Genomic DNA, 27813 nt, shown 5'->3' with positions numbered 1-27813 from the left:
CGGTTTAAGAGACGATTGATGTGATATGGAAGACTTAGAAAAACAACTGTACACAAATCAAGAATATTTTTGGATTTTAGATTTTTTTTTAACATTTTTTTTAACTTTCAACCTTTGAGATATAGATCTGATCAAATACAAGATCATACCAACTTGAAAACTCTAGCCACACTTCAGCTTTCTTTAGGATAGCTACGACTCAAGAACGATTACTGGTATGTTTGTCCGCTTAAATCCATGCACCATTCTTTCGACATACATCCGGTGATTAATTATCATGTTTTGGGTATATTGACAAGTCTTCAATGGCCCCCACACAAGCTATTGAGAATAGAGACATTATACTCGTGAGTCCCACATCAGGACATACCCCCGCGATCAAGGTATGCACAAAGATTCCTCATAACAGGTGAGTATATTGGTTTCATTCTCTTCAACGATAGAGCGCAGATCAGGTCTGTACTTTCGTACAACAGAGATCCCAAGAACTACCGAGGGCTAAGACACATAGTTTGGTGAACAGGTCAGTACTTCCGTACAGCAGAGTGACCAAACTAATCTATCTAGGTTTTGGCCAAATTTGGCACTTATTATGAAAAGGGTTTGGCCTATTTTTAAGGCACTTATTATGAAAAGATATCATAGCGTCTAGGTCAGCATGTATCTGGATGCAGTAGAAGAATGACTATGATATCCCCGAATGAAACACCAATATAAAGACCCGAAATCTCGGACTTTGGCAATCAGTCAACGCAAGAGGCGGCTTGCTTGGAGGACAAGGATCTGAAAACTTGTGCAAATTAACAAAAGGTTTGATTGGAGGACTTGTTCAGCTTGGAGGACAAGGATCGGAAAATTCCTTCATCGGATCTTATTCATGTCCGGATATGTAAATGAAATGAAAGAAGAAATAGGTTGACTTGATCATGAATAAGTAAATCATCTGGTATTTCAATATCTATCTCACCATCATTTTCTTCACCAAGCAGACCATCACCAAGCTTTAAAATCCATTCTCCAAATTCCTTTATTTCTTTCAAATCTGCTTCCTGACAACCAACTCTTAATCTCATATTCTCAGTTAGCTTTAGTACTTGATAGTATCGCCATATATAAGAAGAATTCAAAGAAGCATTGACTATCATTGTTCTGGTACCTTTAGGGAAGACTGGAAAAATTTGTCTAAAATCACCACCAAATAGAATGACCTTTCCCCCAAAAGGCTTGGATTCCATGTTCGGTTGACTGGAACGTGATATGTCTCTCATTGTTCTATCAAGAGCCTCGAAACAATGCTTGTGAGTCATAGGTGCTTCATCCCAAATAATCAAAGTTGCTCTTTTAGTTAAATCACCTAACTCAGTATTAGGCTCTATCGAACATATTGAATTCTCATTAATGTTGATAGGATCGAGGATTCGATCTAAACGAGACGTTCAGAAGAGTTCTAGACCAAATCAGAGGCGGAATTCATTGATTTGATCTTCATTGCAGCTTGATTTGCACTACTTTCAAACACTCTGTACGACCTGAACTGGTGCGATCTGACCTTGGTACGACCTGAATACTTTCAAACGACCTGAACAATTTCAAGTTGTGCAACCTGTGTTTAATCCGTGCAACCTGATCAAACTTCCACGCGACCTAAATTGTTTCAAGCGATCTGGTCTACTTTCACACGACCTGGATGTTCAGTTCGTGCGACCTGAATGATTCTCGAACGATCTGATATGTGTTTCACACGATTTGGTCAATTTTATCAAGTTTTAGGTTGAATTAGGTTCTGATTTGTTCAAGGATTGATTAAAATAGTGTTTTACATGTTATATGTCAAAATCAGATCATTTTAACCGTAAAAACTCAGTAAATTTGATGAAAAAGTGTAGAAGAATGAGTAGAAATCAGATTTATCGGTGAAAACAAGCTAAAATGGTAAGAACTCTTCCTCCTGTGCTCTGATACCACTTGTAGGATCGGGGAATCGATCAAAACGAGTCGATCAGAAGAGTTCTAGACCAAATCAGAGACGAAATTCATTAATTTGATCTTCATTCAGCTTGATATACACTTAGAAGTAGATTAACTATCGTTTGTATTGATTTCACAACGTTACACGAGCTGGCGACACTTCGGCAGAGCTTCGCTACCGGAATCAGAAAGTTACAAGTGAAGTCCCAAGACCTCATATATATAGGGAACACCAGGTTGCACCAAATATCTCACACGACCTGGTCCAGGTCGCACGACCTGGCCAGGTCGCACCAAATTGTCACCTCGTGCGAGGTGGCCAATCCACTTCGTGCGAGGTGGCTGGTTCAGATCTGTTTCCCGATTTTATCGTACAACGTGTCCTGGTCTATCTATTTTATTATAAGACTCGATACAAGACGAAGTCAACAGACATATGCACAAACACAAACCTTGAATGAGCAGTTCTACCACCATCCAGCAAAAGTGAAGCAATTCCACTGGATGCAACATTCAATACAACTTCACCTTTTGATCGTAATGCAGCTGAGAATGTCTTCCAAAGAAACGTCTTTCCAGTTCCACCATAACCATATACAAAAAACACACCTCCATCACCTTTCTCAATCGCTTCCATAACAATTTTATATATCCTTTCCTGTTCGGCAGTTAAACACTTTACATAACCATCATGTTCCCTTTGAAGAGCTAGTCTGTCATACGATAGTTCTTTCATTATCAATCGATTGTTCGACTATGAAAAATAATTGTCCGGAACACTTGGCATATCATCAAAATTTCTCACTGTACTTCCATTGGTAAGTAGCAACTTTTCAATTTCAGATAGACAGATATTTTCAAGTTCTTCTTGTTGAAGATCCAAATCTAAAACAAATGTTGAAAAAAGTATTAGTTTTTTCCCAATAACAGAGATGTTGCATAATTTTAATGTAGTTGTATATAACTTTAATAAAATAATCACATTACCTGCAATACCAGTTATCTTTCGTTGCTGATACAGAATGTCTTCACATAACAGGGACTTCGTTTCCGACCAAAAAACACCAGGACAAGATATCGAATTTGACAGCAACAACATTACGAAAAAAATCCTCAAGAAATCTCCGGTTGACCATGTGCTAGCTTCTTTGACAGCATTAACATATTCCTTATCATCATCCAACAGTCCTCGTGCAAAACATGTATCTTTAGATGTTTCAAAAACTTGTCCATCAACTGTTTTTATATCTTCTAAACAGGTTGGTCCCTTAATATGATTCAGTAAAATCCTTAGGTAATAACAATCACCAAGTGATGGTGGGACATAATGTATCCTCCCAATTGATCCATACGTATGCTTTCTTCGATTCCATTTGCGATTTTTGGGTTTCCATACATAATATCCCGTAAACTGAACATACCTTAATGTCCTGGCAAATTCATCGACTTTGTTACAATTCATCTACTCTGTGAACATTGTCATTTTCATAGTTGGATCAGTAACAATATCACACAAATTATCATGATCGTTATACACAATACTCTGATCATCTTCACAATAAAAAGGTAATACTTCAACAGCTGGATATCTATAATGTATATCATACATGAATATTCTCCAAGCAGCTTCACAAGCAGAGATATATCTACAATCAAGGTATGCTTTTATCTCATCTACAGCTACATTCTGTTCCGTATCATTGTTGGTGCTATTGGCTTGAAAAACAGAAGCCGTGACTCTATCAGGCCCCTTATTAATATATTTAAACAAATATTTGATAGAACCTGACTGGTTGCACCATTCAACGTTAACGTGGAACTGACACTTTCTGAGTAGGAGAGCATTGTAAAGAACTACAAATCTATTATCAAGTGCCACACCATTCTTTACTACTGTATTACTTGTTTGACGACGACGATAGACAGGATATCCTTTAGAATCAACACAAGTCTCATCTACATATTTTTTGGGAAACTTTTTAGAACATTTTTGCTGAACCATACATGGACAAAGTGGGTTGTCTGTACCACATGGTCCATGAATCATAAATTTCTTGACAAGCTCATATAATTCAGGATCTCTTTCTTTACCTGGTATCTCAGCACTAATAACACGATCAATATCAGATGCAGTTGGAAATTTGCTTTCAGCACCCAAGAACAAACATATGTGAGCATGTGGGAGTCCACGCTTTTGAAATTCCACTGTATACATAACTGAAATTTTTCAATAGTGAGCTATTAGATAAATATAATTAGATGTTCAAAGTAAAAAATATAACTAAAGGGTACCTGCTTGTATATCACCAAAGAATTTATCTTTCTTGAAATCTTTTATAAGATGATCCAATTTACACTTGAATAATCTAGAGATAATATCTGGTCTGTCTTTAGCATTAACAGCTTTATCGTGCAATCACCTGTAAATCTCAGGCCAGTTTGGATTACAAGTCACCGTTATGAATAAGTCGGGATATCCAACAGACTTGCAAATTGCCATAGCATCCAAGTACTTTTGCATCATATATCTAGAACCACCAGTAAATGATGAAGGTAAAAGTATAGGTTTACCAGAACTTGAGGCATTATTCTCTCCACTTTCAACAGTAGCATTCAAGTTCTTAAGATTTTGTGTTCTAAGTTTAGGTTGTTGTGACCTTATATAATTCAACCTGGCACATTCTATCATTGTGTATCCATCAACCAAAAAATGCTGAAATAGTTTTTTCGCATTAAGTAACAATGAAAACTGATTCTGTCTATCTTGAATTTTGTAAGAAAAAAATTCTCTAATTGTAAGGTTGGTTCTAAGTACCTCATTATCAACCGCAATCCCTCTATGTTTAATACCAACTCTATAACCATCTTCTGCATATGGGAAAATAAGTGGATATTGCAAAGCAAGGTAAGAGGGATGAAGCTCGCTAATTCTTTGAAGACCACCAGACTTCTTTCTAACAACAGTGTCCCGTTTATCAAATGCTCTATCAAAATCACCAATTATTAACCCAGCAATTTATGATGTTGTTGGCAAATTGTGAACTCTTCCATCCTTATCTCTTGTTCCAATAAGCTTCAAGCTTACATCTTGCCACTCATTTTCTTGAAAACAATCTCTTACCATTCTGAAGGACTGGACAAGAGGATTGCAAGAATCCAACATATCTTTAAGACCTTTGATGGTTGTACTATCAAGCTGGTTGTTTCTTATAGTTTTGGATTCTATCTGAGAACTGCGAGAAATATAAAATGTTAAAATTTACATTCATTTCAAATGATAATGAATGTAAATATACTGAGAAGCAAAATATATATTCATAAATGCCACAATTATCATAAAGAAATTACCTTACTGCTTTTTGACGATTTACCACTTCATTTTGTGAATAATATATGTAAAGCTGTGAGAATTTGGGTTCTTCCCCATCGTCCGGAAGTAGACTACCCATTCGATGATAATTCTGACCATGTAGTCTAAATACATAAGGACCTTTACCTATCTGATAACTTTTGTCAACCTTCCCACCAAGAGATGTGAAGGAAAACATCATGTTATATGCTCGAATATTATTCATGAAATTGTGACACTGTGACGTATGACTTTTATATAAATGACGTAGTAATGGAGGAGGTGTAGGCGGTGGTGGTAGCTCAACATCTCCATTTGAACAACAAAGAGAATAAGATGTTTTCTTACGTTTTTTATTTCCCTTAAGCATTTCATCTTCCCATAACATTGCATCACATTTAGAACACACAAAGATGGCATCTCCATGATCAATATAATCTACAGACTTAGCAAATTTATAAGTCAACATAAGTTATCTACATATTGAAAACTTAACAGGAATTTACATTCGTATCTTATACCTTTAGACATTCCATGAATCTTCTTAACCACAGAATCTACTAACATCTCATCACTCATTGGTATTCAATTTTAGATATTCCACCTATATTGAAGCTTGTAAAATAAGACATATATAACAATTCATAAAACCTAAGATTAAACAAATATTTTGTTTCCAAAAATTTAAAACATAAAATTTGTAATATCTGATAATGGAGTCCTCTCAACAAAATAGGATGTTTGCTTAGTACTTCCAAAAGGAGTGTGATGTACATTCCTTGATGAGATTTTTCTTGATGAATCTTATAAGACAAAAGTATATAAAATAAATGAACAAAACTACAATTCATAATTAAATTAGAAAAAAAATATATGCAGTAAGTTTACATTTTTCTTTTGTAGATGAGTGACACACATTACTACTAATATCTGGGGTAAAATAAGTAGGAAGGTGATACACATTCCTTCTTTCGACATTGGTGGTTGAAGCTTGTAAAATAGAACATATGTAAGGATTCCAAAAACATAACATATACATACATATTTCTTTTAAATTTTGTTTGCAAAACTATAACACATACCACTTGAAGTATTTGAAAATGGAATCCTTTTAACAGAATCAGGTGTTGATGTAGGATGACAACCTCTGTTGTTTCTCTTTTGTTGAAGAACATACTTCCTTTTTTCTCTTTCTTCAGCACAGCTTTGATGTTGACTTGCTTGAAGGAGCACTTCATACTTACTTGAAATTGTGTTATCTGTATCCATAATTTAAAATACTTGAATGAAGAAGATTGTTGACCACTCGAGAAAAGAACTTTGAACGTATTGTGAAAATTATTTGAAATTACCAAAAAAATATCTGCAGTAAGTATACCTTTTACTTTTGTAGATGAGTGAAACAAATTACTACTAATATTTGGAGTAGCATAAGCAGGAAGATGATACACATTCCTTCTTTCAACATTAGTGGTTTTCAACATTGGTGGTTGAAACTTGTAAAATAGAACATATGTAAGGATTCCAAAAACATAACATATACATACATATTTCTTTTAAATTTTGTTTGCAAAACTATAACGCATACCACTTGAAGTATTTGAAAATGGAATCCTTTCAACAGAATCAGATGTTGATGTAGGATGACAACCTCTGTTGTTTCTCTTTTGTTGAAGAACATACTTCCTTTTTTCTCTTTCTTCAGCACAGCTTTGACGTTGACTTGCTTGAAGGAGCACTTCATACTTACTTGAAATGGTGTTATCTGTATCCATAATTTAAAATACCTGAATGAAGAAGATTGTTGACCACTTAAGGAAAGAACTTTGAACGTATTGTGAAATATTTTGAAATTACCAAAAAATATATGCAGTAAGTATACCTTTTACTTCTGTAGATGAGTGAAACAAATTACTACTAATATTTGGAGTAGCATAAGCAGGAAAATGATACACACTCCTTCTTTCAACATTGGTTGTTGAAACTTGTAAAAGGCGAAACATGTGTAAGGATTCCCAAAACATAACATATAAATATATATTTTTCTTGTAAAATTTTATTTGCAAACCTATAAGGCATACCACTTGGAGTGTTTAATAATGGAATCCTTTTAACAGAATCGGATGTTGATGTACAATGAAAACTACTGTTGTTTCGCTTTTGTTGCAGAACACGCTTCCTTTTTTTCCTTGCTTCAGCACAGACTTGACTTTAACTTGGTTGAAAGAACAGTTCATACTTACTTGAAATTCTATTATCTGTATCCATAATTTCAAATATCTGAATGAAGAAGATTGTTAAGCACTCAAGAAAAAGACTTTCAAAGTATTTTGAAAATGGTTTTAATTATTTGAAAATGACAGTTGTATTATTAGAGGGTAGAATGTAACTTCCTTATCTCAATGGCGGTAAAATGTAATTCATTATTCCAATGGCGGTTTACCTTTTTACATAGAGGCAGATAGAAACATACTTTACCTTTTTAGCGACTCTCCACATTCCTTTACAAAATTGTTTGTCTGATCTCATAAAAAGTGCTTCAAGTTTTAATCACTGATGTCCATTTCAATATTCAATCACTCCACTTGAATACTTCTTACTTTTAACATCATCAACAACTTCGATCAAGGTGTAATAATATTTATTAAAATTTGTATACACATTAGTTTCATATGCACATGATTAACAACTGTTATGAAGACTGTTCTCATGTATTGCATGTTTTAGATGATGTATCAATTTAATTTTACAAGCTTTTTTATTTTTTATAATGTTTCCTATTTGAAGTTTTCTTTGATATGGTGCTACATTTGGTTTGTTGAAAGCAATCGATAAGGTATATCTTGTTGTTTTTCTTACTTGATATTAAATAATATGATTAAATGACAAATCTTTTATTTATGGACTTGCATAAAAAAAAGTTATTTCCTTGCTACTCGATTCTACAGTTTTTAGAGGAATCTTTATTTATTGATATACTCTAGATAAATCGATATATTAAATGCATTATCTGAATGCCATAGATATGTTAAACATTGTTGGTTCATATTTGTTATCACAGTCTTTATAAATAATGAAGTATCTGATAAAATACATTGTCTCTTTTTTCTTTGATTTTTAACCAGAAACATCATATCTTGGAAGACGTCTTTTTATAAATATTTGGACTCTCTTAATTCCAAAATCTTGATAAGATTATTACATTAAAACCATTTTCTACAGTTTTATTGTTAACAATTAATTCACATATAACACTTGCCAATACTTAAATATTTGAACTCAACAGATAATACCACAAAACTTTGCAAACAATCATTTACTCAAAGAAGTTCCTGGTAACGTTGGAGTTATAGAGTGTGTAAACGGTATGAGATGGGATTACCGATTCTCAAAACACAATGGAAGTTTTGCTCTAAAAGAAGGATGGTCCTCGGTTGTCTCTGACCTTTCATTGAAAGAAGGATGTCTGTTGGTATTTAAAAAAACTGCACCATATACATATCTGCTGACACCTTTTGAAAAAGTTCATCATTATCCAACAAAACTCCCAATGATTTCTATGTTCACATCAATATCGTTTGAGAGGAACTTTGGATGTATGGATTCATTCTCCCATAGTTTTACTGATGTTTGTAAGGACATGTTGGTAAGTTTTGGTATTTTAATCCAATACTTAAATGTTACTATAGTAATTAGTGATATAGTTGTTAATTTTACTATACCTTTGTTGATTTCATAATGTTATATCTTTTTGTTCAGCTAACACCCAAGGAGTTAGTTAACGTCAGTATTGGAGTTGATAAACTTAAAGAGACATTTAAGATCTATGTGAATCAGTGGGACTCTTTTGATGTAGTACTTCAACGTGATCTTCTTCGGAATTGTTACTTTATAACCGATGGATGGGAAAAGGTTGTACACTACATGGGTATGCAAACAGGAATTGTACTTGTTTTAAGATACGTAGTGGATTACATCTTTCTGCTTACTGCCTTTGATTTGAATAGATGTGAGATTGTTGCACCCAAAGCCAATGACAGTCCGAAAAACGATACTTCCTCACCCAATTTAGAAGTTGCTCCAATTACCGAGGATTTGGATCACCAGTCAGATGTTGAAGAATCCAATGACACAGATTCTGATAGTGATGATGTTGTATCGGATGAATCATCCGATGATGTCGACGACGCAGATTTTGATGCCGCTATCTCAGATTATGAAGCTGATCCAGATGTATACCCTTCGTATGGTACTGCAACAAACATTTCGTAAGTTTATTCTGTTAATATATTATGCCTCATTCTTTGGATGTTAAATGTTTGTTACAATTAAGCTGGTTTTTTTTTGTTACTTTCCTTAAATACATTATTTATTTCTTATTAATTATTGGTATTTTATATTTATTTTTAAGCGTCTGAATGTGAAAGTAGCCTCTTTATCAAGGATTCATAGAACATTGAAGATGACAGTTGAAAACCTGAATGGAGTTGACACTGTAATTGCTTTCGACGGGAGAAGCATGGCAAGGGATTTAGATACGCGGCTTGTCAATGGACTAAGAAGTTCACGAAGCCCAATGGTATCTACAGAAATATGAGATGCAAAGTTGTCCACTCTGAAGAAAAAGCCAAACTGATCTTAAAGAAAGTCTACAGATAGTTGTAGTTGTTGGTATTATCTCATTTGAGATAAATTATGGGATGGTGATGTATCAAACTTCTATATTTTGAAAACTTACGATTTACGAATATTTAAATTATAATCATGTATGCTTATCTTGTTATTTATATTAACTTAAACCTTTGTTGTACATTCTCCATATATTTTAATGGCTCTTCATGATACATTACAACTTGAATTATACTTTGTAAATTTATGGGCAGTCATTGACACTTAAAAGGCTTTAACAAATTTATGGGTAGTCATCGACATTTAAAAGACTTCAACAAATTTATGGGTGATCATTGTCATAACTTCACTTGAATTAACCTCTAATTACAAATAACAGTCTTTTAACATCTACAAAAGGGATGCACTCAACATCTATTTAGATAAAGTCTGCCAAACCAAAAGCTCTGTGAAACAGAAAATCTGTTCAAGCAAAGTCTGTTGTTCCAAACAACCTCTGCTAATAAAGACAAAGACTGTTGTAGCAAACAACCTCTGCTGATAAACACAACCTCTGCTGCTGAATATGAATACAAAAGCATCATAAAGCTAACATCTGGTGTTACTTAACAGTTGATATAGTCTTTAAACATCTGAAACTAAAAGGACACACTCGACATCTATTTCGCTAAAATCTGCCAAACCCAAAGCTCTCTTCAAGACAACATATGTTGAAGCAAAGTCTGTTGAACCAAAGGTCCTCTGCTGATAAACAAAAAAACTGTTGAAACAAAGGTCTGCCAAACATAACCTCTGCTGATCATTCCACAGTATAGATTGCTAACATCTGTTGTGCCTTAACAGATGATGCAGTTCAACAGAGGATTTCAAACATCTGTTTACACACGCATCATGATGAACATCTGCTGATAAACACCGAGACGGTTCAAGCAAAGGTCTGCCAAAGAGAAACTCTGCTATGGACTAACAGATGATGCAGTTCAACAGAGAATGTTTAACAGCAGAGCTTTAACAGACCATGATCAACAGATGATAAGGTCTGTTGAAGCGAAGACTGCTCAACAGATTCTAACAGTTTTCCTACTAACCAATTCATTAAAGTAGTACTCAGTCACTAAAAATAATATATAACACTACTACTTGTCCAAAAAAATGAACATTAACAATAATATAATAACAATAATATTCAAATTGTAGCAATTACATACAAAATCTATCAGTTTAGATGATTCAAATTGTAGCCATAACATACCAAACTTTCAAACACAACAGGTAAGATACACATAACTAAAAACCACAATTTTAGTCTTCAAAATAAGTAGTTTTTACTTTCCATTCAGATATAATCCAGAATCCCTTTCAACCGAAGGCTGCTGAAAAGTCTTCTGTAACATCACCAACTTCCTTGCAACAGATCACAAAACAACTAATGAATATTCATTCAACTTGTTATTATATTGCCAGAAATAAAGAGTATAGTTATGATTTGCAGAAAGTAACAAAAATTACCTTTACATTTCCTTACACTTTACATGTTGTATAACAGCCATCACATACTCAAGAGCTGTCATTTTAGAGATTAATTCGTTAAACTGCAGAGAATAATTATTCCACACAATACATCGAAAAAACCGTAACCCTACATGGAAACAATATTCATTTAACCATAAACTAAACACTAATTTATGACCAGTTTTCTAGAATCTATAAAATCAAAACTTCAAACTGAATGAATAACAACATAAAATCATTCGAAAATTATGATACATATTCACCCTAAGAGGCAATAAATTTGTTGATCTCATTTATCACCATGATTCCACATTAGATACAAAGACTGTTAGTCTCATTTATAACAGCCATCACATACTCAAGAGTTGTCATTTTTTAGCATTACCCTGATTCCCTTTAAATACCAACAGCCCTTATCTCATTTCTAAGATCATTCAACAGTAAACATAAACAATAATTTGAATCAATGACTGAACATGTAAGCCACCACTTACTCCAAGGCTTGAATCTCGCCTTTCATACAGTTAGTTTGTTTTGAAGCTCGGCCAACGAACTCAAGACTTCCGCACCAAATAACAAATCCAGCAAGATCGACCTGGAGAACATTTAAACTTCTTTTGTATTTTATGGCATACAAACATACAGTTTGTGATAAAAACAACTAATGAATATTCATTCAACCTGTTATTATATTGCCAGAAATATAGACTATAGTTATGATTGCAGAAGGAAACAAAACTCAAGAACATTTATATTACAAACCTACAAAGCATAGAATCAAGAATACACACATATACATCTATTTTTAAACACAAACAGACATTACCTCTTCATCAATAAAGTTGAGATCCATTTTATAACCTTGATTGCATTTTGAAGTTCGGCCAACAAACTCAAGACTTCCACACCAAATAACAAATCCAGCAAGATCTACATGAAGAACATTTAGCATACAAACCTACAGTTTGTGATTAAAAAAAATCAAAAAATATCTATTTTTAAACTACCGTTGGTCTGCATAATATTCAAATTGATGGTAAAACATGATGAATCAAGAATATACACATATACATATATTTTTAAACACAAACAGACATTACCTCTTCATCACTAAAGTTGAGATCTATTTTATAACCTTGATTACATTTAGAAGTTCGGCCAATGAACTCAAGACTTCCACACCAAATAACAAATCCAACAAGATCTACCTGAAGAACATTTAGCATACAAACCTACAGTTTGTGATAAAAAAAATCAAAAAATATCTATTTTTAAACTACCGTTGGTCTGCATAATATTCAAATCGATGGTAAACATGATGAATAAACAGTACCTGAGGGTCGAGATTGGCGACGTAGGCTGTGTGTTGACCTAGGAGATTCGTCATCTACTTCTTCGCAGTTTGCTGATGGAATTCTCAAGCTCCGATGAGAAACAGAGAGAGGGGGGAAATTGAAACCGTAGAGAGAGAGAGAGAGAGAGAGAGAGAGAGAGAGAGAGAGAGAGAGATAGAGTTTATGTTTGTTATGAGAATTTGAAATTAAAAAGAACTTTATATATCTATATTGTTTGAATTTTAAATCTGGAGCTAGAATTTTGAAATTTGAATCTGGCAAGATGTTTGAAGCATGAATCGAAGGCAGTGGTTTGAAGCATGAATGGAAGGTAGAGGTTTGATGAATGTGGGCCAGAGTTTTGAATTTTAAAGTGTTTTAATATTAAGCTTTATGATATCAATATGGCTCCTCTATGGTTGCCACCTCAACGTTGATGACATAAGAAAAGCCTTGTTGGACAGCCTCTCTGACTAACACCTCTTTTTTTATGTCATTAGGATTTCTACTTTTATAGAAAGTATAGATAGAAGATTAGTTATGTATATGACTTTTAGTTAGTTTGAACTATCACCTATGGTTCTTTTCTTTTTCTTTTTTTTTTCATAATTTGATTTATCTCTGAAAATTGATATCACTGTTCAAACTTTTTTTTGACCGCTTATATTAATTATTTATTTAGTTTTCTTTTTGGACTACCGTTCGAATTATTATCACTAAATCACTGATTGAATTTAGTGTTAACTGTTATCGCAAATCATATATTATTATCACAAATGACAAATCACTGATTGAATTTAGTGTTATTTAATATCGCAAATCATATTTTGTTACCACAAACGAATTGTCATCACCATTGGACATCAAAAGTCATAAATCCAAGGGTTTAGGCATGCTACATCGACGAGATGAAATTACCAATTAACTGTTTTTTTTACGCATCCGATATAAGAGATGAAATGACAAGTTTTTATATTATTGTAATATAATAAAGTTACGTATCCGAGACTTAAAAAAAACCTTTTAAAATCAGGATTTTTATAGGGGGGGGATTTAAAATTAACTTTTTTCAAGGAGGAGGTATGACAAGTAACAAGTGGGTACGTTTAGCCCAAAGGGTACCTTCTTATTAAAAAAATGGTTACGTTCATGTAAAAGTATTTACATTCTTGTAAAAAAAAAAAAAAACCTTAAGCTTTAAACAAAAAGTACGTTTCTTCCCAACTATTAGTTAGGTCATGTAATTTTTAGGAAAAAGCTATAATTATTGGAAGAAATAATAGTGAATGCAAAATACTTGCATGCTAAAAAAAGTAATTAAGTTCATGTAAAAAAGATATTGCCACCCTTTTTATGCCTATTGAAGTAGTTTTTTACCCGTGACATAAAACGTAAAAAGTACGATCACCCGAAAGAACTTATTTTAGTTTCATGTAAAAAGGGGATCACCTGAAAAAACTTATTATAGTTTCATGTAAAAATAGTACCTGTTTTGTGAACAAAGACATGTAAAAAAATGACATCATGTAAAAAAAAGTAACCTTCTATTATAAAAAAAAAATTCTACCGTTTTTCCCCTCCAAGTAATTAGTTCATGTAAATTTTGGGGAGCCAAAAATTGCGCGTTCTAGATCTAACATTCATATGGTCCTTCATCCAGTCCCCCCCCCCACCCCACTTTTTCTATGGGCCCATTTCAACAAAAACTACACATACCTCCACCAAAAGTTAGCCTGGTAACCCCACATGTCAGAGATCTTGAAAACACCAAGTGTTAAAATGTTACAAAAGTTGATACAAGAACGCAGCAAACTAAAAAAATGTTGTCTACACAGCACTGGTATATATAGACGCCAAGTTATGTACAAAGGTGTCAGGCTCTGTCCTGAGCCCACCCGGGTTTTCGTCCCACCGTGTGTTACGCCTGAGAGTTCTACGCTTGTGGTGGCACAACGACTATCAAGTGGCAGCTGGCGGTATGGTTTCCCGGGGAACGCCCAAGCCAAACTCTGAAGCTAGCATGAGCCCGGTTTAGACAACATAGTCTGGCCAGAGTGAGGCAACGGGGCTCTCCAATTTGAAAAGTACGGTAGCCTAATACAGAAAGGTCGCCGTTCCTAAAAAGCATAATATAAATAACTCTTAAGGAGTCACATTTGATTACCATATAATATAAATAACTCTTAAGAATGATAAATGATCACATCCCAAATAATAATTTAGTAAATAATACCTTGCAAATTTTATGGGCATTTTGAGCAATTCCTTTTGAGGTTGAAGCTTCTTTTCTCCTGGTATCACAAGACCCCATGTAAGGGACACCATAAGGGACACCAATCTCTTCCAAGACTCTAGAATCGATCCAAGTACATCTGTTGTTACCCCACTTTTCTCCATATGAATTTTTTGTTTCGACGCTTATACGTAATGGGTTAAGGGATACAACATATATTCCCGTAACAAGAACGACATGTAGGTCATCATCAGCTATGGAAGACCCTGCATGAACAAAGGGGTTCGTTTTTGTTGCTACCTTTGCCAAATCCGACCTTAAATCACCCACACTAATAACGCCAAAAACCGGGTATATTACATTTGCATCTCTAGAAAAGTTTTCCAAAAGAGCGTTTGCAATTTGTGAAGACCGTTCATATATTCTAAGGCCGCCAATTTTGTAACTTTCTTCAGACATAAATAATTTTGTGGGTGTCATGTTAGCCATTCTTAGGAATTGTTGATTATATGTAGCATGCACCCCACTCGCAAGACAGTTACTTACTGCCTCTGTCGAGTAACACTGATGATTTACCAACTCTTGTGGCGATATAACCACAGTGATTATAACCAAGTTGCCGTTGTATATTGATCATTAGGTGGGCCCCTACGTAGCAACAACAATAAGGGGTGTCTTTTGGTCCCAAATATCTGTAAACTGCTGAGAAACTGAATTCTCGAATCCCTCACTGTCATAAAAACCATTCATAAGTTAGTATAGTAACTTATTTGATAATATATATATATATATATATATATATATATATATATATATATATAGGGTTGGGTTCATTTCAGAACTCTAAATAATTACAGAACTTTCAGAATTCCTAATAAACAATCACTTTATAAATATATTTTTATATTTTGTGCACTTTTATCATTTATTATATGTATTTCTATGATTACATACATGTTAAGAGTAGTTTACATATGTGTAATAGTCATATTATATATACGTGTAACAACTTATTACATATATGTAAAAAATACTAGTTTACATATATGTAATCACAAAAATTCATATAAAATATGATAAAATTACTCTTAAGATGTATGTAATGATGAAAATACATATAATAAATGATAAAGTTATCCTAAATATAAAAATATATAAATAAAAAAATTATTTATTAGGAGTTCTGCGAGTTCTGTAAATATTTAGGGTTCTGAAATGATCTCATCCTATATATATAGCCAAGGGTCAAAGGTTATGTATGAGTGAGTTATTGTAATTTGGTTTCCAAGTTATAATAATAGAGCCAAGGGTCAAAAACCATTCTTAGTATTGTGCTATTGTTTTTCTAAACTTGACTTTTAATGAAATGATCGAAGTGTTAGTAATGTTGTTAAAGTTTGTTTTTAGTATATTTTTAGTGCTTTTATCACCAAAATGTTTTGCATCACACATTTTCTTTTTATATGATAAAATAAAACTACCAAAACTTTACCATTTGTTTAAATAAACTACTTTGATAAGATTTTATTACTTAATCTTACATTGTTTCGTTTGTTTTATTAGAATTTTTATCATGTACTTTTTTAGTTGCTTGTAAAGAATAAAATCAGATTCTAAATAAGTAAAATCTATACAACAAAGAATATATTAACACTATCTTTCAACTTTGATTTATACTAGCAAATTTTAATTATTGTTTTGGTCACTTTTTGTTTCATCAAAACACCTAACATCTTTCATTGCTAGCTAGTTTAAAAATGGATACTATAAAACCAAAAGGGTACTAAAAAACACAATTTAAACCCATCAAAACCGAATCACCAAACCGTCGGCTGGTTTGGTTTAAATTGATACAACCAAAATCCCAGACCAAACCGGACTGTGAACACCATTACAAGCGCGTGGGTTAGCTTGCGCCTAAAAACTTTGTATTCTATCTGTTATTAACCGTTTTGAGTTATATGACAAGTTATTCTTTGCACATCTACTCTATTTGGGGATAGAGTTGGTGGGTCGTTTTTGTGCACGTACATAAAGTATGGGAGGCCCAATTTGAAAAGAAGAGACTGTACATATTCTTATCCAATATCAATATTCTCCACCACCTTTATTCTAAAGGTGTAAGATAAATCGGTCCCAAACTGATTAGCCGATACCCGACCCAACCCGATGGCACAAAAAACTAGTTTGGACCAAACCGATCTGACCCGACCCAAGGTTTGGATCCAAACCGAAAAACCAACTAAAAACTAGTTTTAAATGGCCAAACTGGTTTTGAACAGGACTTTGGTCGGTTTGAGTGGGTTGGACCTTTAAAACCGGGTTTCTAACCTGAACTTCTTTGGACCATTAGGAAAAAAACCGGGTCGGGTTATAACCCAAACTGATTTTGTACACCTATACCTTTATTGGGGGATTGGGTTGGTGTGCCATTATTTGTTCACATACTTAAAGTGTCAGAGGCCCATTTGGATTACACTTGCCCAATATCAGTGTCCGGCTGTACAGATTCTATGGCAACGGGAATTCTAAACTTTTTCTACCAGCCCTCTCTGACAACCTACAAACAAATGAAAAATTACATTTGTTAAGCTCAAATCAGTCTAGTGTATTATACAAAGGTTAGCGGTGTCAGCTACTATCTACTTTGTTTGGCAAGAACGAAATGATAGAATGTATAATATTAGACAAAGGTTTGTTTTGGTGTTGTGCCAGCGGATTCAGAATTCTATTAGGTGCAGGTTATTAAGCTTATCTTTTAAGAAGTCTAGCCATATTCAAAATACATTAGGTTAGGTGTAGGAAAGTTGAATTCCTAGATCTAAAAACTAGAAAAAAAAATTAGGAAAAACGTCGAACACGCCCGGAACTTCATCCGAACCGTTCAACTAACCAAGAAATTCTATGTCCGGTTTTATGAACATGGAGAACTAGAATAAATTACCTCTATACTTGTCTTTCATTTTAAGTAAACCAGATCATAATAACCATTAAAAAGTAAAAACTAACTTTTGTTTACCTTTTTTTTATGAAAGTAGTATAGTCCACTTGTACCACATGTTGGTGCCTTAAAAAGTTGTATCCGCATCTCCATATCATTGTAAAGTGCAACTCCATACTGAAATTATTATGGACACCGAAATTTAGGTTACACAACAACTTCAATTATGGTTTATAATTTTTCAATTATTCAAGTCAAATTAATTAGTTAACTATATATTAATTAGCAAATTTAGTTTATGAGAGGAGCAACTCTTTAATTTTTTAAAAGTGGTCTAAGCATTATTTACAACTTACTAATGCCTACTTGGACGATAAAGCACACATGCCCAACCCTTTAGACTGAGTGTAAGAAGCGTGGTTCCATGCCACGTCGGACCATCAACGCCCAACGGGGGAACCTTTTGAACGGTGGGGTGCATCGGGATGTGGATCTGTGATATGTTGTGGGTGTTTGGGTTAACTTATTCTGGAGCTCCTTTTAACTTATTGACTTATAAAAAATTAAAAGTAAACTGCCAAAATGGTCCCTAAGGTTTGGTCATTTTTGTCACTTTAGTATAAAACTCAAACCTTTTGGATCGGTTTCAATTTATTGTCATTTTCATCCAAAATCAAAATCTGGTCAAATTTTTCAGTTAATGAAGGGCAAAATAGTCTTTTAACGTTTTATAATAACAAACTAAAAAAATCTAACAATTTTGCCCTTTATTAAAAGGGAGGAAAAAGATAAAAACGCTGGTTCTTAACTGAAAAATCTGACCAGATTTTGCTTTTGGATGAAAATGGCAAAAAAAAAAAAATTGAAACCACAGGGACCCAGATTCAAAAGTTTTGAATTTTGGAATAAAGTGACCAAACATTATGGACCAGTTTGGCAGTTTACTCAAAAGTTAATAAGTCATTTTGATAGTGTTTAGATAAGAGTTGAGAAGGAGGTTTATGGTTTAAAAACGAGAAAATGAGAAGTGAAAATTTGTGACTTATGACTTATAAAAAGTTAATAAGTCATAAGTTAAAAGGAATCCTAAACACCCCCGTTGTCAACAAGGTATGGTTCGACAAAATAGAACAAGATGAAACAATGTATATATAGTGAGAGAGAGATAGAAAGAGACCGCGATGCATACTATGCTAGTATGCTTCATCTTGTTCCATTTTAGGGTTTGTGTCTGTTGTTAAGAGAGAGAACAAGGTATACGGGTTATAATTCAATAGTGCGCTGCATATTGTGTTGTTGGACCGTAATGTGTTAAGTTACACAAGGGCATGTTAATTAAAATAACAGAAGTAATATTGTATAGACCGTGATGTGTTGGGTTGCATATGGGCAGTGGCGAAGCTTGAGATTTCTGACCGAGGGGTCGAAGACATATATACCGAAAAATTTCTATAAAACCGGGGGGTCAAATAAATGTATACCCAAAAATTTCTATATGAAAACTACATACTCTTCACTACTGGCCGAAAAGTTTGGGGGTCGTTCGCCCCCTACCGCGCCCACTATGTTACGCCCATGCATATGGGTTTTAACTAAAATTTTATGGAATAAGGATTTTATGTGGGTTGTTCATTAATCGTGCACAGTTTTATTAATATTTATTCAATTACATTGCATTTGTTAATATATATAGAACTAACGTAAATAAATCACACCCCTCTTGTTACACTCATTTTTGGCATTTCTGAGTGGGAAAAAAATACGTCTATGTGTCGCCTACGGAGCATCACTTTTTTCTCACCTAAGATCTCAACCAATTGTCCAAACTCAAAACAAATATTGTACCACAAAACAAAATAATTAAATTAAAACCGAATGAGAATCAAGAAAATATAAAGGTAACAAAATTTATTAAACTTAACAACCTAAAACAACAAACCAAATAGTTATAACAAAATAGAAATATGAACAAGAAAATAAGGAGGATTAATCCATTTTTAAGGTTATAGCAATAGAACTTTATGGTCAAATAATTCGTTTTACTTGATCTATATTTTTTTTATCATGGTCAAAACTCAAAAGTGATGTTAGATGTTAAACTGAAATTACTGATGTATACTCACATCCATTTTAAGCGTACCTCTTTGGTTATAGTTATAAGTTCTAAACAGTGAAACCGAACACAGATTAAACCGTTATTCACGATTTGGTTTCAAATTTCAACAGTTCGGTTTCGGTTTTCTATGATAAAAAAAAACATTAATAGTTGTTTGGCATACTTTTTTGACCTATAAACCATAAAACCGGACCGTGAACACCCCATAGCCAGAGTAGTTGGGCCAAAGTGGCAAAGTATTACGTTCACCCAACTAGCTAGACTTGTTTGGAAAAATTGTTTATTGCTCGAACGTATGACTCGACGACACATTGGTAATATGTCGTTAGGTTATGCAAGTTGTATACGTATATTGGAAACAGGTGTGTACGTACAGGCTCAGTAGAGACAAGCGGTGTAAGAACAAGCTCAGTGGAGACAAGTGGTGTAGGAACAGGCTCCGTAGAGACAGACAATGTAAGAACATACGGTGTAGGAACATGCTCACTACGAACAAGTAGAGTAGGAGCAGTCTCAATAACTTTAGGATCAACAACATCCTTGGTATGAGTCGGTTGTATTGGAATCTCAGTATTTAGCTACATTAACAAATGACATTATGAAACCATTTATTATAATTATATTATATATATATATATATATATATATATATATATATATATATATATATATATATATATAGTAGGGATCCTGCGGAAAGTGTGTTTTTCCTAGAAAGTGTAGAAAGCGATCTGGGCCATTAGATGAGTGTGTTTAATGGCTTAGATTAAATGGATGGCATTTTCGTAATATCTGAGTTATATAATTAGAGACTTTTAATATGGTGAGGGTATTTTGGTAATTAGAAGTGTTTTAAATCAGTTAAGAAACTGCCATATCAATAACCAATCCCTAAATTCATGCGATTTCCCCTCTTTCTTTCTCTCTCTCTCTCTCTCTCCCTCTCTAAACCCACCTCCAAAAACCTCAAAACTTCATGTGGATCGGATCGCTAATCGAACGATTAGCCACTCGATAGTTGACATCACTTCTCAAAATTTCAAACAAGCTTCAATGTTCAACAAATTTCCACCAAAAATGAAGACTATTGGACCGATAATATTGTGTCATACTAACCTCGCATGCAAACTGAATATTGAAATATTGTGGCCGACAACAGTGATAAGAATCAAATTCTTATTGGACCAATATCAATTAAATTTGTTGTCTTTATTATGTATCAGTTTGTCTTTCATGCAATGTATTGAATGAAAATAAATGTGATGAGTGTCGAATGAAAAACCTCAAAACGGTGATGGCCGCAACACACAGTGGAGGAGGGATTTTGTGGGGTTAGGTGGCGGCGCAGGATGGCGCTGTGGTGGTGGTGCTCAGCGACCTGAAGGGGGTAGGCAGAGAGGAGCGGCTGGGGTGACGCCGCCGCCGACGATCAGTCAAGGTTTCCGGCGAGCCCTTTTCGAATCCAGGTCAGTCTCATTTAACTCTAGGTTACCCGATTCACTTTCGTATCTTCGTTGTATGATTTAAGGTTGATGTGTTTTGCCACTTTAAGGTTGATGTGTTTCACCATTTTAAGGTTGATGATGACAATGTGTTTTAAAATGACATCTGAATATGTTGATGATGACAGTGTGTTTTACGGTTTATGTGTTTTACCATTTTAATGTTGATGATGACAGTGTGTTGAAGACGAAGACACTGGGTTGTGTTGAAGACGAAGACACTGATAGTGTGTCCAGCAATCTGCTTGCTGTTAAAACACAATGTCAAGAAATCTGCTTGCTGTTAAAACACGGCGTCAAGAAATCTGCTTGCTGTTAAAACACAATGTCCAGCAATCTGCTTGTTGTTAAAACACAGCGTCAAGGAAATTTGCTTGCTGTTAAAACACAATGTCAAGAAATCTGCTTGCTGTTAAAACACAATGTCAAGAATCCTCCAGCAATCTGCTTGCTGTTAAAACACAGTGTCAAGAAATCTGCTTGCTGTTAAAACACAGTGTCAAGAAATATGGTTGCTGTTAAAACACAATGGCCAGCAATCTGCTTGCTGTTAAAACACAGCGTCAAGAAATCTGCTTGCTGTTAAGACACAATGTCAAGAAATCTGCTTGCTGTTAAAACACAATATCAAGAATCCTCCAGCAAATCTGCTTGCTGTTAAAACACAGCGTCAAGAAATAAGCTTGTTGTTAAAACACAATGTCAAGAATCCTCCAGCAATGTTGTAAAATCCTTTTTTACGAATTCCTGTGAATATGTTGTATGGATTGTATGATTTAAATTGAATCTGTCAATTTGAATTAAATGGGATATTTAGTTTCCATAATTTTCTGGTTAGTTAGTTATCCTAATAAAATAATCCATAATTAAAATAATATTCAAATTACACAATTGCCCTTTTAGTTAAAATCCTTCAATGCCACATGTCGCGTTCTTATTGCTTCCTAGACTTTCTAGGAAAAACACACTTTCTACCCAACTCCTACTATATATATATAGGATTAGGTTCAAACGTGAACATTTTCTTCAGCGTGAACTGCATGAACTCTTTTGAACCATTGATTTCATTTCCAGTTGATAAGGGTAAGATTGTAACTTCATATAAATATTGATTTTTAATTATTATCTTATTAATTTCAAATTCATATCATAAATTCAGTTACAATTTCCGTAAACAATGACAATTGACAATTATAGAATCTTAAATTTCGATTTTTTTTATTAAAGATTATCTTAACATATTTAATATTTATCAAAAATATATTTCATAATCTTTTCATATCATATCATAATCTTTAGTTACAATTTCTTCCGTAAACCATATCTTCATGATCAACAATTCTAGATGATAAATATCATCTACAGTTCACGATTTTTAGGATTAGGTCGCCGGACATCGTCTTCTTTCAAAAACCTGAAATCGTGCCGGACATCAACCTTTTCAAGAACCTGAAAATATCGCCGGATTTTGATTTTTGCTGAGTAAGTCTTCTCTAATCGCTGGATATCATCAGTAACATTCATCTTTTTTGCTTAAGTCGTCGTCAGACGCCGGAAATCGAAAATTATGCCGGAATAAATTTCCGGCGAATATGTTCCAATTACGTCTTGAATATTGACTGAGAACTTGACTGTTTATTTATGTAATTAAATTGATGTCGTTTTGACTACATTGCTGAACATATTTGAATTTTTTTCCGGTAGGTGCTATTGTATCAAGATCATTCATGGCCGACCCAGAAATCGACAATCTCAATTCTGACCAAAACATTGGCGATAATATATTCGTTACAACAATGGATCATCCAGGTACCAAGATTCGAATTATAGTTTTAGTCTTTTGTTGGTTGAACTAGAGTTTTCAGTCATATTTTTTCTTGTGTATAACTATTAGTTCCGTAGTACACATGTGTACTGGTATGTTTTATTTAATCCATAACGATAGTACACATGTGCATAATACACGGTATTTTACATGTCAATAGTGTATTACATGATAGTACACATGTGTATAATACACGGTCTAGTAGACAACTGACCTGTAGCATTGTTGTCTTTGTTTTTTTGAATTAATTTTTTTACTGTAATTTGGCAGAGTTGGTTGCTAGAAATGTTTACGAAATGCCAAATGGGACTAGGTACTGGACACCCATTGTCCCCCATGGAGTCAAACCGTTTTTGAAAGCTAGATTTACTATGATTGAACAAGCAATTGCAATGTACGAGGGGTACGCACAACTTGCAGGATTTGGAACCCGTTTGGGTACTTCGAAAAAAGTAAAAATAGGCAACGAGTTAATTACGACTCGGCGATACGTTTTATGCTCTAGGGCGCCAGTGAACAAACATAAACATAAAGAAACTAACCCTGATGATATTGACTCAACTTCACCATCGCGTCGTTCCAATGTTAAAGTTACAGATTGTAAGGCATGTGTGAAGTTTCGTCGTATAAAAAAGTCAACTGATTATGAAATCTATGGTTTTGTTGAACAACATAACCATGGGTTTACCTCTCCCGAGAATCTTGACTTATCACTAAAGCGAAGAAAGCTCGATTTTTCTACACAAGAGTTCATAGCAAAGTGCCGCAATGCTAATCTTGGCCCTACCAAATCCCACAAGGTACATGTTGCAATAAAAGGTGGCCACCATAATGTTCACGGCACCGTTGTGTACTACAAAAATTGTGGCCGTGACATTCGAGATTTTATTGGCGATAGAGACGCGCAAATGATAATTGACAAGTTCAAAGCTCGAAGCGAAAATAAAGTTAATTACACTTTTGATACCCATATTAATGATATGGAACTTCAGTTAATTTTTTGGTGCGATGGCGTTTCTAAACTAAACTACGAAGCGTTCGGTGATGTTTTGGCGTTCGACGCAACGTATCATACAAATATGTGAGTTTTTAAAAATTTCATTTATGAAATTCTTACACTTGTTGGTTATCAGTTACAGTTGAAAACTTTTTTTCCAAACAGGTACGATATGATTTTTGTGCCTTTCACTGGAGTTGACCATCATAAAAAGTGCACAATATTTGGGGCTGGGTTGTTACACAATGAGACTATTGAATCATACACATGGCTACTCCAAAAATTTCTTCAAGCACATAATGGAAAACAGCCACTCTTGATATTAACTGATCAGGATTGTGCTATGAAACAAGTTGTCGCCAACGTATTTGACAAGTCCATCCACAGACTATGTATGTGGCACATTATTCAAAAGTTGCCAGCAAAGGTATTTGTTACAAACATGTCTACAGCATAATGCCCTTACTTTGTACACATAGTTTTAAATATGGCATTTTAACTAAATGTACACATGTGTATTATTAGTTATAATTCTTATGTAAACATGTGTACACCGGAGTTCTACAGTAGTGATATCGTTTTTTTTTTCTTTATTTTCTAGATCAAGGGTAACGACAAAAGGAACGCAGAAATCAAGAAAAAATTCCACAAACTTGTATGGAATGTTTACATCAAACCAGAAACATTTGAAAAGAGATGGCATTTACTTATTGCTGAGTATGGTTTGGAAGAGCATTCCTGGTTGACTGAGATGTATTCGATTCGTGAACAGTGGATCCCAGAATATTTTCGCGAAATACCTATGTGTACGTTAATGAAGACCACTTCTAGGTGCGAAAGCGATAACCATTTGTTCAAATCAAACTCTAGTCCACACAATACGTTGGTACAGTTTATGTTGTGCTATGATACGTCCGTCGATGGGTTACGAAATGACCAACGTGAACTCTCTCATCAAACAGACACCACTAATCCAGAATACAAAACTAAATGGCCGATCGAACGTCATGCAAACGTAATTTATGCTAGAAAAATATTCTTGGATGTCCAAAAGGAAATTCTCAAGGGTAAGGAGAATAGCTACATTGCTGAACGATCAATCTCAGATGGAGTAAACTGTTTCGTGATTGCTCACCAAGATCAGACATCAGAAGTTTTAAATGAGTTCAAGGTTAGCAACTAACACTTACAATATACTTTTTCTTTAATACATTTTTTCCAGCAATTCACCCTTAAATTGCAGGTCACGTTTAACAAACAAGATCTATCAGTTACCTGCAAGTGTATGGGATTCACCCGAAATGGATATCTATGTCGTCATGTGTTCTGCGTACTTGGCCATCATAACGTACATAAGATTCCAACACAATATATTCACCCAAGATGGAGGAGAGATGCTATTCCTAGTAGTGTGTATAGCCTTGAGAACAGGTTATCTATTGATCAAAGTAGTAGCGGAAGATTATGGCGCAACATATTAGATAATTTGGAAATGTGTAGAGGCAGAGTGAGAGGCAAGATTGATAAATTAGAGGAACTCGATGCTCAAGTACAGGCATTAAAAGATAAGATCTTTGCAGAAGTTCCATATGATCCGGAAATTAATAAGAAGGATGTCGTCTACCAGGAAATTCTTTCGCATGCCATACCAGAGGAGCTCTAGTGTACTGCACCGAAGAAAATCCGTAACAAAGGTTGTCGAAAGCATAAACGACAGGTTGGCTCAAAGGAAATAGCAATAAAGAAATTCAAAAAAAAAGAGAAGAAAATGTAATTTTTGTGGGAAACGGGTAAGGAAGCATGATAAAAGGAATTGTCCACTTAAAAAAGGTAAACCAACGGAGGATGATTCATCTACCGAAGAAGTTGACGAGGAAGAAGACGATGACCATTATGAGTACGACGAAGGAAATGAAACCGGTACTGATGGCGAAGGAAACGAAACCGGTACTGATGGTGAAGATAACGATAGTGACAGCTAGAAATTTTCTTGAACTTACAAACATTTTGAAAACAATTTGTTGAACCTTTTATTTGTATTGTTTCTTTATTTTTATCATTATTCAAGCCAAAAATAACACTTACAAAGGAAGCCACCTACATAATCGGCATAACATATCACTTGTCAATATGATTACACATTTTCATACACATACACATGTGTACACATTTTCATGCCATTCACATTCATATGATTACACTACACATGTGTACTTTGAAAAACTACTTCTAGATCAGTTAAAACCATGGCATAAACCCATACTTGTAATTAAAGTATCACTATGTACACCCGTGTACATCTCGAACTAAACAACATACACAGGTGTGATCGTTTACAAATTTAATAAAACAAACCAACCTACCTACAATATTTTAAAAAACATAACAACATCAAAACACTCAAGCCCTAATTTCAAATAACATCTTCAAACATTCAAGCCCTAATTCGGTTCTAAAAGATTCAACGTAATCTTACTCAGAATCCATTAAATCCTACTTATAACCATACCATTGTACAATAATTCCAATAAGTAAACCACTTTCATAACAAAAACATTCAATCACTAGTTCCGATTGGTGTTATTACTTCATTCAGTAAAGGAACGGAACATGCAACTAGTTTTTGAAACAATTAAAGAATAGGATTTTTCATTCTATACCTTTGATTGATGAAGATGAACTTTTTCCGGCGATTAACAACCTACCGCCATCGATGATACCTTTTCTCTTGTCGCCGCTTGTGAATAGAGAGACATACCGGTGGATATTTCCTTTTAAATGGAGTATGACATTATTTTAGGAACAAAAAAATATCACGGGATTTCAACTTGTTTATGGAAAGAATCTTGCAATTTTTTTAAATAGATTAATTAACCTAATTACAATTTTAGCCTTTTGATTTTAATAAAACAATAAAAATTAACCTATTAGTTACAATTATGCCACTAATTTAATTATCAAGATCATATTAATCAACGATTCAGATATGTTCACGCAGAGGAGGTTGTTCACGCTAGAACCACACCCTATATATATATATATATATATATATATATATATATATATATATAGTTTCCCGGGTTTTCTAAATTAAAGTGGGTTTTCTATACATCTTTCCCCTATATATATATATATATAGGGGAAAGATGTATAGAAAACCCACTTTAATTTAGAAAACCCGGGAAACTCAAAGCTCCCGATGTTTTTTTCTTGAAAAAAATTACACATGTTATATACATGCTTTTAAGGGTTTTGGGCAAAAAAAATAAAAAAAGCGCCGAGTAGATATTTTAAAAAAAAAATAAACAAGTTTGGGCGTAACACATGTTACATTCATATGACATATTTGTAACATGTGTTACACCAAAACTTGTTTATTTTTTTTTAAATATCTACTCGGCGCTTTT

At 34.0% G+C, this 27813-nt stretch overlaps 3 protein-coding genes across 3 annotated transcripts; 1 reads left to right on the top strand and 2 right to left on the bottom strand.

Moving 5' to 3' along the window:
- Positions 1-875: 875 nt before the first annotated feature.
- Positions 876-3430, bottom strand: LOC110933537. The gene is made up of 4 exons (XM_022176756.2): positions 2956-3430; positions 2774-2853; positions 2421-2626; positions 876-1338 (listed from the first exon to the last, which is right to left on the bottom strand). Exons 1-4 carry the CDS (start codon positions 3428-3430, stop codon positions 876-878), a joined length of 1224 nt encoding a protein of 407 aa, XP_022032448.2.
- On the bottom strand, positions 3431-5896 carry LOC110933536. Its single transcript, XM_022176753.1, has 7 exons — positions 5839-5896; positions 5317-5755; positions 5103-5201; positions 4784-4952; positions 4389-4681; positions 4261-4334; positions 3431-4185 (listed from the first exon to the last, which is right to left on the bottom strand). Exons 1-7 carry the CDS (start codon positions 5894-5896, stop codon positions 3431-3433), a joined length of 1887 nt encoding a protein of 628 aa, XP_022032445.1.
- A 17415-nt stretch (positions 5897-23311) lies between these two features.
- On the top strand, positions 23312-26069 carry LOC110933535 (protein FAR1-RELATED SEQUENCE 5-like). The gene is made up of 5 exons (XM_035989328.1): positions 23312-23393; positions 23680-24490; positions 24572-24833; positions 25008-25577; positions 25629-26069. The coding sequence occupies exons 1-5, from the start codon at positions 23312-23314 to the stop codon at positions 26067-26069; spliced, it is 2166 nt and encodes a 721-aa protein (XP_035845221.1).
- The last annotated feature ends 1744 nt before the right edge of the window (positions 26070-27813 follow it).

This window comes from Helianthus annuus, chromosome 4, assembly GCF_002127325.2.
Source record: "Helianthus annuus cultivar XRQ/B chromosome 4, HanXRQr2.0-SUNRISE, whole genome shotgun sequence".
NCBI classification, from domain to species: domain Eukaryota; kingdom Viridiplantae; phylum Streptophyta; class Magnoliopsida; order Asterales; family Asteraceae; genus Helianthus; species Helianthus annuus.
This window is presented reverse-complemented; position numbering and strand designations above follow the sequence as displayed.

Excerpts from the sequence above, each read along its gene's own strand:
- LOC110933537 (XM_022176756.2), bottom strand. The coding sequence starts at position 3,430 with ATGAATTGTAACAAAGTCGATGAATTTGCCAGGACATTAAGGTATGTT. Across the intron at positions 2,627-2,773 it reads TACTTACCAATGGAAGTACA|GAAAGGATATATAAAATTGT; the intron begins GTGAGAAATTTT and ends ACTGCCGAACAG. Across the intron at positions 1,339-2,420 it reads GGTAGAACTGCTCATTCAAG|AGCAACTTTGATTATTTGGG; the intron begins GTTTGTGTTTGT and ends TTTAACTAAAAG.
- LOC110933536 (XM_022176753.1), bottom strand. The coding sequence starts at position 5,896 with ATGAGTGATGAGATGTTAGTAGATTCTGTGGTTAAGAAGATTCATGGA. Across the intron at positions 5,202-5,316 it reads AATCGTCAAAAAGCAGTAAG|TTCTCAGATAGAATCCAAAA; the intron begins GTAATTTCTTTA and ends TATTTCTCGCAG. Across the intron at positions 4,186-4,260 it reads CTTTGGTGATATACAAGCAG|TTATGTATACAGTGGAATTT; the intron begins GTACCCTTTAGT and ends GAAAAATTTCAG.
- LOC110933535 (XM_035989328.1), top strand. The coding sequence starts at position 23,312 with ATGGCCGACCCAGAAATCGACAATCTCAATTCTGACCAAAACATTGGC. Across the intron at positions 23,394-23,679 it reads TACAACAATGGATCATCCAG|AGTTGGTTGCTAGAAATGTT; the intron begins GTACCAAGATTC and ends GTAATTTGGCAG. Across the intron at positions 24,491-24,571 it reads GCAACGTATCATACAAATAT|GTACGATATGATTTTTGTGC; the intron begins GTGAGTTTTTAA and ends TTTTCCAAACAG.